General features: G+C 45.0%; 1 protein-coding gene across 2 annotated transcripts in view; it reads right to left on the bottom strand.

Moving 5' to 3' along the window:
• Positions 1 to 1,263: 1,263 nt before the first annotated feature.
• Srl (sarcalumenin) overlaps positions 1,264 to 10,766 on the bottom strand; it is a 42,580-nt gene continuing 33,077 nt past the window's right edge. For both annotated transcript variants that reach the window (XM_005391314.2, XM_005391315.2), the window contains 3 exons: positions 9,110 to 9,226; positions 8,104 to 8,337; positions 1,264 to 6,664 (listed from right to left, as the gene is read on the bottom strand). In XM_005391314.2, the coding sequence (XP_005391371.1) occupies positions 5,853 to 6,664; positions 8,104 to 8,337; positions 9,110 to 9,226 (1,163 nt within the window). In that variant the 3' untranslated portion in view covers positions 1,264 to 5,852. The remainder of the gene's footprint in view (positions 6,665 to 8,103; positions 8,338 to 9,109; positions 9,227 to 10,766) is intronic.

Raw genomic sequence — 10,766 nt, 5'->3', positions numbered from 1 at the left:
GGAGAACGCTCCAGAACTCTCTGGAGGTGCAGTTTCCTCATGATCAGTTTGATTTAGGGATAATAAATATACCAGCCCACATCTACTTTACAAGATAATGGAAAAGGTCAAAGGTGAAATGGAATTACGATTATTATAAGTATCTGGGTTTTTTTGTTGTTGTTTTTTTCTGGTATCGGGAATCGAACTCACGACCTTGCGCTTGCCAGGCAGGCACTGTGCCACTGAGCTAAATCCCCAGCCCCTATTATTATAAGGATCTGTTCAAAAAACAATCCTCAATAAATTTTCTAATGAAATTTTAAATTTTGTCACTAACAAGCTTCTAGGTGCTAAATGACCATTTTAAAAATCAGTCAGTTCTGAATCTTTGCCAGTTTTTGAGAAAGGGGGAAAGGCTGGAGTGAGCAAGTGACTTAGCTTGACCCACAGGGGGAGCCAAGCATTACAGAATCCTGGCCCCTCACTGCTATGTGCCATCCTTTGAGCCACTTTGGCCATCAGTCTCATCAGTAAAATGAGTAGTAATAGTAATAACGGCTGACAGCTACTGAGTACATTCTGTGGGCTGTGTACTATTTCAAGCACATTCCATGTACCCAGCCATTTAATTGCTGCCGCCACCCCATGAGAGAGGGATGGTCAGTATCTCCATTTTATTAATGAAGAAACTGAAACACAGTTTAGTCATTTGCCTAAGGCCACCCTGTAGCAAGTAGGAAAGCCTAGGATCAATCCCATGCAATACAACTCTAGGTCTATGCTCTTAATTATGCTGGGGTTATTGTAAGGATTCAGTGAAACAATGCACATAAAATACTCAGCATAGTGCCTAGTGCAGAGCTCTTATGCTTAGTGCGTCATTGTAAACTGTAAGAATGATAATGCCTATAGGTCTAAAGCACAGTTCCCGACACTAAGAAGATGCTCCATTCCCTTGCCTATGGACGTGGGGGAGGTGGAGAATATGTTCTGCTGTGCAAAGAGATCCAGGAAATGCTCCTTTTTCCATGGTAGTTTATCCTGAGGATAAGAAGTTGGCACTGGGCTGTAGTGGCACACACCCATAATCGCAGCACTGTGGGAGGCTGAGGCAGGAGGATCACATGTTTGAACCCAGCCTAGGCAATTTAGCAGCTTTGTGAGACCTTGTTTTAAAATAAAAAGGGTTGGGGATGTAGCTCCGTGTGAAGGTCTTGAGTTCAATCTCCAGTACTACACACACACACACACACAAAGTTGGCACAACCTTTCAAATACACCTTTCCTACAGACTTCATGTTTTTATTCTATTTTATTTTTCTAATTGGTATGGTTTAAGTCTTAAATAGCCCACGTGTTTGGAAGATGATTGGATTATGGCTACACAATAGCTCCCCTGACTTGCGGTTAGGAGCTGGGGTCTGTTTGGCAGAGGTTGGTCACTAGGGTGTGAACGGGAACTGTGCTTCCAGCTCTGCTTCTTGGCCACCATGATGGAAGCAGCCTTCCTGCACTGCACACTCTTCCACCAGGCTACTTCTGCCATGGCACCAGCCAGCTGCGAACTGAAACCTCTAAAACCGTGAGCCCAAATAAATCTCTCCTTTAAATTGTGGGTGCTGAGTTTTAGGTCCCAGTAACAAGAAAAGTGACTGAGACACTAATGTCTCTTCCTTATTGCCTTTATGGCCTTCTGAGAAGAAATAAGTTTTCCTTGGGCTGGAAAAAACTTGAGCCTCACATCAATGTCACAGAAGGTGGAATTCGCATGAAATGCTACCAGTATTTGTGCATTTGCTAAGGCCCTTTCACTTCAGTTATCTGGAATAAAACACATTTGCCAAACCAGAGTCTAGCAGCTTGTCCTCCCGTGACTGATTCCCGTGTTGGACATCCAAGATCTACCCCCAACACACATCTGCCCATGTACACACTCGCTTAATCTGTGATCTGCTCTCATATACTCAGTGCAATTACTCCTTCATTTACCCACCCCAGACATATGTCTGTGTCAGGGGCCATTTGCACACAACACAAAACACACAGCCACAATATTTACCTCTCAAGAGCCCATTCATCCATTCCAGCAACACAGATGAAGAATCTTATGTGTCAGGCACTGTTCTGGGTGCTTGAGCATCATTTAGCCACAAAATCTCACCCACATCTATTTCCCCACACACATAGACTTCCTGCACTGTAATGTTTTTGCACATCCCTCACTATATATAATGCTCAACTTACATATACACATACCCTTAAAGACATTTTTCATTCATATTCCTAACATGACCTTGCTATGTTCGGAATGCTCTCAGGTTTTGCTTTCCCATTTTTCTATTTGTTTCTTTATTCCTATAATGATAGGCTTAACCTAAAGGTGATGGGGTATGAAGCTTATGAAATAGCACAATTTTGAAGCAGGATCTGACCTTGCTTGCCTGCCTTCTGTCTTCCAGGGAAAAGCTGTGTGTTTCTCCCAGAATAGGTAAGAAAAGGGATCAAGATGGAATCGGTGAGAAATAGCCTTAATAGATCAGGTTGCTCAGTTGCCCGAGGTCTGTAGGTTGCAAAATCACCCTGATCAGGACACCAGCAAAGGAGAACATGAGCCCACACACCCAACCCTAAAATCAGCTCTTCCCAAATTGAAAAAACCCACAGATGTCAACCATAGCCATGAAATCTGGCATCCTCTCTGGCTACTGCATGGGTGGTAGCCTGGGTTTCTAGGCCCTGGTTTTCTATTTTGGCTATCTCTAACCTCCCACCTCCTGAGCAGGGCTCAGTTCTTTCCCTTTCATTCCCAGTTTTCAAGCAAGAGTGTAAAACCTCTTGGCATATCCTGGAGGGAAAAATTTAGAATTAAAGGAGCCCTGTTCTAACCGGAATACCAGAAACAGTAAAACCTGGTGGAAAGGTGCTGGCCCAGGGAATCAAGAGTGCTTTCAGGTTTCTCTAAAGACGTGCAGACAGGAGGCAGGGGCAGTCATTTTGTGGAGCAGCTGAGGGAGGCACCCATCCTCACCATTTCGGCAGAGCTGAGGGCTCTTCCACCAGGGCTGTGGGGATCATGAGGCCATTGCATGGTGTAGAGAGTGGACCCAATGGTGTCACTACCCGAGCCACCTCTATGAGGAATAAATTTCCAGTGGCCCTGTTCAAAGGGTTGTTTCCCTGAATGTCAGAGAGGATGATGATTTGAGGTGCTGAGGAGACAGTAGTCAGTTAGGTTTCACATTTCACAACTGTAGATCTTGGCTTATGGTCAGCTGGGGAGTTAAACCATGTTCAACACCAGGAAGGCTAGAGGCTGGAAGAAGTTACCAAAATAAGGTACCAAAAGCATCCAAAACAAGGGCAAGCAATTTATAAATGTCCAGCCTATCTCCAAGAAATGTGAAAATGAGCACACTGTACTAGATACAACAGAAGATAAGAGATTCCCCTTTGCTGGAGACAATCAGGGAGGACAAATGTTAAAGAAAGATTGGAGCTTTATTGAGACATTCTCCCTGATGAAATCAGAATCAAAAGAACACTGGAAAGGGTCAGCCACTGTTCTGGCACAAATACAGATACCCACTTCGGGGAATCTCCGTATCCTAAGTTTCCCACAACTCCCAGCCCCTATTCCTAAAAAGAACCCTCCTTGTAATCTATCTCCACAAACCTCAGCAAAGAACAGGCACTTAGAACTTGTGCTGAGTGATTAACAGGCCTGTGGGCAATAGAGGAAGGTCAAAACAAAGCATGAGAAGAGGAACGGAATGGAGAGTGAGAGAGGAACAAGAAAAGGAAGACAGGAAAGAAAAATCCAGAGAGGGGAAATACTGAGAAGGTAGAGCCCCCCAAAGTACAATATTTCATGAGTTTATTAGACTTGTTCCACCCATTTCCCCAAAGCAATGGTGACACTGACAGCTATGACAAGGCCCATGCAGTTCTGCATTTTTTATTTCCCTGACTGCACTGAGAAAAAACAGGTACACCAAAAGCAGCAGATGGGCATGAGGAGCTCAAAGGAAAAAGGGACGGTCCCCCAAGAGGGCAAAGTAATAGAGAAATGAGGCAAGCGGGTTGGCTACTTGTTTTAATGGGGAAAAAAGTCCAAGTCAGATTGTGGTGGCTTCTCTGCCCCAGCTACCAGGTTCTGTGGACACCCCTTATGGAACTTGCTTTTATTTTCCAGTTGACTTGCTCCTTGGAAGGAATAACTTGGTGGTTTTGGAGGCTTTGGTTCTCTTGTGGGAGGTTCTGGTCAGGGGAGGTTTTATGGAAGGCCATTCACAAAGCCTCTTGCAGCAGGGGCTGGATGGCTAAAAATTCTGAGAAACATGAACTCCTAAACTGCAGTTCTCTGCAAGGATCCCATCTGATCACCAATCCACTCACACTGCCCAGTCTTTGGAAGACTCTTGCTCAGCCTTCCTGTTCACCTTCCTTCTGGTACAGATGACTTCCTGGTGCTGCTGGATCCAACCCATGCCTGGTGACTAAGGCCCCCAGGAAAGTTTATCCCCCTAGAGGGGACACTGGCTGTACTGAAAGGAGCCCATGGAGGCAGCCCTGGGCTGGTGTGTGCACTCCTACAGTGCCCGCAGCCTTGCAGGATTCTCGAGATGAATGCTCTTTCCATGCCTTTGGGTATATCACCTCCCTAATCTCTCCTGGGAAACATACCCACAATTCACACACACTGTTGTTTGCGGCTATGACATCCTATGGTGCGTTCAGTGACTACCCACGACAGGTGCAGGTGAAGCTGAACTTTAAGGCTTGGTTGTCACCAGTGCTGAGTGGCTGGTATTAGTTCTGATTCTAGGAAAGTTCTCCTAGTTTTAAGTGTTGGTGCATCAGGGAATGGAGAAGAAAGGAAAGGAAAAGCCATAGTAACAGGAACCAGAAGGAACAGCTCCTCTGCCAAGTGCTCCCATGGAGCACTTGTGGAAACAACCTCCTCCTAAATCTGGGAGAGGCTGGCTGCCCAGAGAAGTCCCTAAGGATAAGAATCAGGGTCTCCATTGACCACTCTGAAACCCAGTGCCTTTGGGATCTGAGTTTTCCAAGACATGCAATAGACAAAGACACACTGCAAACCAATTAACCCCCTGAGCCCTTTCAGTACCTTCATTTATGTCATTTCCAAGAGGGGAATCACCTGAATACAGTCCCCTCTCATTGGGCCAAGGAAGGCTCTGAGCTCCCTTAGGTGAGACATCAAAGAAATGGCACTGAAGGAGACAGATCTTCATCCTAACCTGGGAACTCTGGTTCTCTCTTAGTGTTCTGGTACCCTACCCACTGCCCCAACCCCTGAAGAAATAGGGAAGAGGACCCTGGGACAGGCTCAAAGCCCAGGTAGATTCAGACCCAAGAGATTTCCCATTGTTGAAAGTCAACCCAAGCCTGGGAGGGAAAAAAGAAAGGATGGAGAACAAACAGAAGACTGGATGGAAGTAGCCAGAACAGACCTGACAACTCTATACACCTCATTATCCATCCAGCATACAGCGGAAAAAGGAATTTCAGCCGCATTTAGCTTATTTGACCCTCATTGATTTAGTATACACTAGAATTTAGCTGCTCTCTGTCCTTCTAAGACAGGACCCAGGAAAAGCAAGTGGAGCCTGATTCATCTCAGTCAGGTTCCCTAACTGCAGCAACAAGACAAGCAAATTGTGATTCACAGTTTCCACTCTCCTCCCTAGACCCATGCACCTTACCCCACTACCAGCCTCAACAAACTGCCAAATCTCCAACGCTTACTGATTTCACCAGTGTGGCTCAAAGGGTTAAACCAGGACTTCTCAGACAGTTAGGACACAAGCTCATTCACCAATGGGGACCCAAGAATGGCTACACACAATCTAGTGCTTCCTGTAGCGATTCTTTGGGGTTTCACCACACCCTGTTTTGTCACAGTTGAGAGCACCTGGATTCTTCCCAAGCCCAAGGCTACCCAGGAGGCTGGGGAGCTCCTGGGTGATGGCCCGCTCGATCTTCTCCAGAAAGCACCCTCCCATGTAGGAGCACTGCTGAGAGAGGAGTTTGAAATTGGAAATGGGGTTGATGCCAAAGAAGTCCTTGTAAGCCTCACGGTTGGGAAGGTCAAACTTGCTGACATTGGTCTTTGCCAGAATGGTCTTGAAGATGTAGAATTTATCAGGATCTTCCACAATGTCCTTAAAGACTAGTTCACCATCACTAAAGAAGGTCATTTTGTCTTTGTAAGTCTGCAGATAGCGATCAACCAACAGGGCATGAATGCGGACCCGGATGGCATGCTGGCGGATGAAGGCAATCTTATTCTCCAGTCTGTTCTCGATCACCTGATTTAGGTCTTCCAGGAGAGAGATCTCTTCCTTGAGGAACAGGTCCCGGTGGGTGTCAGGCTTATACTCTTGTGGCCAGAAGGAACTGACGTAAACCCTTGGGGGCTCTGTGACATTGATGAGAGGGGCCAAGCTCCAGAAGAGGGCTCCATACACACGCATGAGCATTTGTGTGGCCAGGTTGTCGGCCTTGTTTAGGATGATCCTTATCTGGGACTCACGTCCCTTCAGCTGGCGGAAGAGCATCTCCAGCTCCAGACCCACATCCAGCTTGGTAGGGTCAAAGACAACAAAGATGAGGTCAGCTCTGTCGATGAACCACTGGCACACATCGTTGAAGGGGTAGCCTTGGGGAAACAGAAGGAAGAGGTCAACCCAAGTGGGCCTCATGCAAACTCTCTCAGATGTCCCTTTGGAACCAAACCATTCTATGGACTGAAAGAAGTCACAGCAGCAGGGATTTTCTGGGATTCTAAATACTGTAGAAAAATGAACTGTATATTCCCTTCCTTTTATCAGCCTTCAACCAAGAACTGCTTGATTCTTGATTTAATCTACAGTGGAATCCAGGTCTCCAGGGAAGCAAAATACTTGTTCAGAGTAGAGATGTTCCAACTGTCTTAAAAGATCTAGGGCAGTGGCAAAGGTATAATAAGAGAGAAGCCAAGAAATGTGAAGAAAGTGAGAGAGGATTATCTGATTTAGGGTAAAGAAATGTGGGTCAGTGTCAAGACCTAGACAGAATCTGGGCTTTGCCACTGGCTAGACGAATACTAAACTCTCCTAAACTCTAGCTCTTTGGCTACAAAATAACAAGAGCAATGACACTAAAACTGGTGTATAGATTACCATGTGGTGATAAAATAGAAATGCACCTCACTAAATCTCTAATCATATAACAGTGTCCAATATATTTTTAATTCCTTTTACTGTTTAGTTTTTGAATTTTCTTATTTACAAAATAACGCAATGAAGAATATCTATCTTGTAGAACAATGGCCAACAATAATGCATAAAATTATCCAATGCATAGTAGGGGTACATTAAAGTTATTTTGCTATAAGAATTATTAATAATAACATCACAACGAATAGGACAAGGTCTTGTCACTTGAGTTATAACTCAAGGGAAAGTCTTAATTATAAACTGAGATCTTCCATTTGGTCACATATTCTTCTGACTGCCATTACTAGGACTTGCCAATACATTCACAGATAGCCTTGTGTCATGGCAGTACCCAGTGGCTTATGTCATTTTCTCATATCTGCCAAGCTCGAAGTGGCTTTCCCCTGCCACCTAAAGGCAAACAGGGTCCTCAAGTCTGATCAAGGTTTAGATTGAAGCAGACCTGACAAAGCAGAAAGTGGGCACACAAAGAGTTAAAGGTCAGGTGCAATACAGAGCAAACCTCAGAGGCCCAGACTCAGTTTAGCCAGAAGTCAGATACAGAGATCCAATTAGTCCAGACTTTTGACTACCCAGGACAGACTGGGCCTCCCAAAGACAACTTGGCCCCAGCTTGGACCTCTAGGCGTTCTTGCAAAGAAGTCTGGTTCTCCTACTGGGAAAATAATGGCCCCAAATCAAATCATCCTTGGGGAGGTAGGAGGACAAGATACTGTGACACCCAAATGGCACCTCAGTGACAAGAAGGGCTTGGAGGTGAAGAATGTATCTCCTGATCTTGGACAACACTGGGCACATCTCCTCTCCCCTGCTCACCTACCACTTACTGTCCAAACAGTAAGAGAGAAAAACTGCTGTTCAGAAATGGGCACTGAATTACCTCTTTCTTGCTGCTTGCGGTTCTCGATGATACCAGGTGTATCCACAAAAGTGACCCGCTCCAGAAGCTTGTGGGGAACTTCAATGCCAATGAGCTTCTCTAGGAAATTCTGGCCAAACTTCTCCAGGGGTGAGAAGGACCTGGCACTGTCAGCAGCCATGACAATACCCTCAATGGTTTTCAGCTTAGGGCCGTGCATAAGGACTGTGAACTCAGAGGTGGTGGGCTCAGCACCTACACGTGGGTGAAATTATACAAAATCAGTAACCTCTGCAAAACAGACTACTACAAAGAATGTAACATTGGAAAAACATGGTGTCTCAGAGGGATTTGCCTTAAGGACAGGATATGTTTGCTAAATCAGTGGTTTTTAAAAATTGTGGTAAAATAATAACACGGAATTTATCATGCTGAACATCTTTAAATGTACAGTTCAGTGGCACTAAATACATTCACATTACTATGCAACTATCACCGGCATCTATTTCCACAACTTTTTCATCTTCCCAAACTGAAACTGTCCCCATGAAGCAGTAACTGTCTTTCCCTCTCCTCCTCCAGCCCCTGGCAACCTCTACTCTATTGTCTGCCTCTGTGAATTTTCCCACTGTAGATACCTCATATGAGTGGAATCACACAATAATTATCTTTTTGTGTCTGGCAAGTATCGCTTAGCATAATGTCTTCAAGGTTCATCCGTGTTGTAGCATGTGTCAGCTGTGTCTGAAACGTTCAGGTAGCACGTATCGTTCTTTTCTAGGGTTGAATAACATCCCACTGTAGGGACAGACCACATTTTGGGTTCCGTACATCCACTAATGGACATCTGGGTTGTTTCCACTTTGGGGCCATTCTGGATAATGCTGCTGTGAACACTGGTATAGCTGCCAGTGTCTTGTACATGGTTCTCATTACTAGATTGAAGAGTATATTAATGTTTTAATTTTTCATAGTGCTTTTACATCTGGAACTCAAGTACTAACAATCACACAAAAACATCTCTTACCTGTATAGAGCTGGTAGCGAGTGTTTTCCAACCCAAGGAGGTAGTTTATCATGGTGGATTTACCGACACTCCATGGTCCAAGGAACAGCACCATTGGCTTAGAAGTAATTTCCCCATCTGTGGACAGAAAATAAAAATGGAAGTGAACTAACATGGGTTCTTACTATAGGAGCGGCACTGCTCTCTAAAGCCCTCTGCATCCCTGGCTGTCATCCACTGAGTTGTGGGATTCTATATAGATCAAACAATGTGCAGCAAACAAAAGCAATCACTCAGTTAAAAGATGCCCCAAGCCAGGTGTGCTGGCACACGCCTGTAATTCCAGAACTCGGGCGGCTAAGGCAGATGATCGCCGTGCGTTCAAGGCCAGCCTGCACTACATAGTGAAACCCTGTCTCGAAAACAAACAAACAACAAGAAAGATGCCGGGCTGGGGATTTAGCTCAGCGGCAAAGCGCCTGCCTGGCAAGCGCAAGGTCGTGAGTTCAGTTCCCGGTACCAGAGAAAAACCAAAAAAAAAAAAAAAAAAAAAAAAGAAAGATGCCATAAGTCCTTGTTTTGACCTTGCCCAGATCCTTGGCACTTCTTCCTACACCAGAAGGAAGAAGTGAATTCAATCATACTGGCTCAAACTCTCACTCTGAGCAAAGACTCTTGGTCAAATCTGGAAGAGAATGGTTCATTAAAAGGAGGATAGGGCTGGAGATACAGCGTAGCGGCACAAGTGCCTGCCTGGCAAGTACAAGGTCCTGAGTTCAATTCCCAGTACAAAAAAATTTTTAAAAGGAGGCTAGAGCTTCCCCGTGGAGAGAGGTTGAAACTCTGCCACTGAGTTAATAAAGAGAAGAAAGGACACAGAAGAAGCTTATTCACAATCTTGCACCATCTGAACCTCAGCCCTGCCCGTCCCTGATTCTGAAGCTCTGCTCTCCTCTACACCATGGCTCCCAGAATCCCCAATTTACACTCAGCCTAACCCTGGGCTCCAGGGCCAGTCTCAAATATTAGCCTCCAAAGTCCATGACAAATGTACCACTGTCCAAGATCAAATCCTGAACTGGGCATCCTTATGTTCTTAGACCCTGGGTCCAAGCTCTAAGCCTTCCAGAGGCCTTGCTAGGAAGCATGTCCCGCCTGGACCGCTCCATCTGGGATTCTTAAGAAAAAAAGCAAAATTTCCTAGTGCTTTCAAATGTTGAGACAGTGGGGCTTTCAAAAATAGTGGAAAGTTTCCTAGTGCTTTCAAAAGTAGGGATGTAGTTCTTATATAGTGTTCATGCTTGCTTAGCATGTGAAAGGAACCCAGCACCTCAAAAGGAAAAACAAAAAAAAAGCAGAGTCAGGAGGATAGAGTAGGGGCTTTTGACATAGGATGCAGCCAATCTTGTTGCTGATTTGAGGCCTCTTCCCTCTCAGCAATTACCTGAACAATCAGGGTGGGATGTTGAGCACCTAGTTCTCCAGACCTCCCTGTCTCCCTGAGCTTGCACACCTCTTTTTTTGTTGGTGTTCTTTTTTTTCTTTTCTTCTTTTCAGTACTAGAGAAAAAACCCCAGGGAGCACATCTCCACTTCTTTTAAAAATTCTTTTTTTTAGTTTTGGTTTTTGTTTATTTTTTGATACAAGGTGAGCTACATGCTCCAAGCTGGCTTTGAAC

Source organism: Chinchilla lanigera, unplaced genomic scaffold (genome assembly GCF_000276665.1).
Source record: "Chinchilla lanigera isolate Chin_1 unplaced genomic scaffold, ChiLan1.0 scaffold00041, whole genome shotgun sequence".
Lineage (NCBI taxonomy): Eukaryota > Metazoa > Chordata > Mammalia > Rodentia > Chinchillidae > Chinchilla > Chinchilla lanigera.
This window is presented reverse-complemented; position numbering and strand designations above follow the sequence as displayed.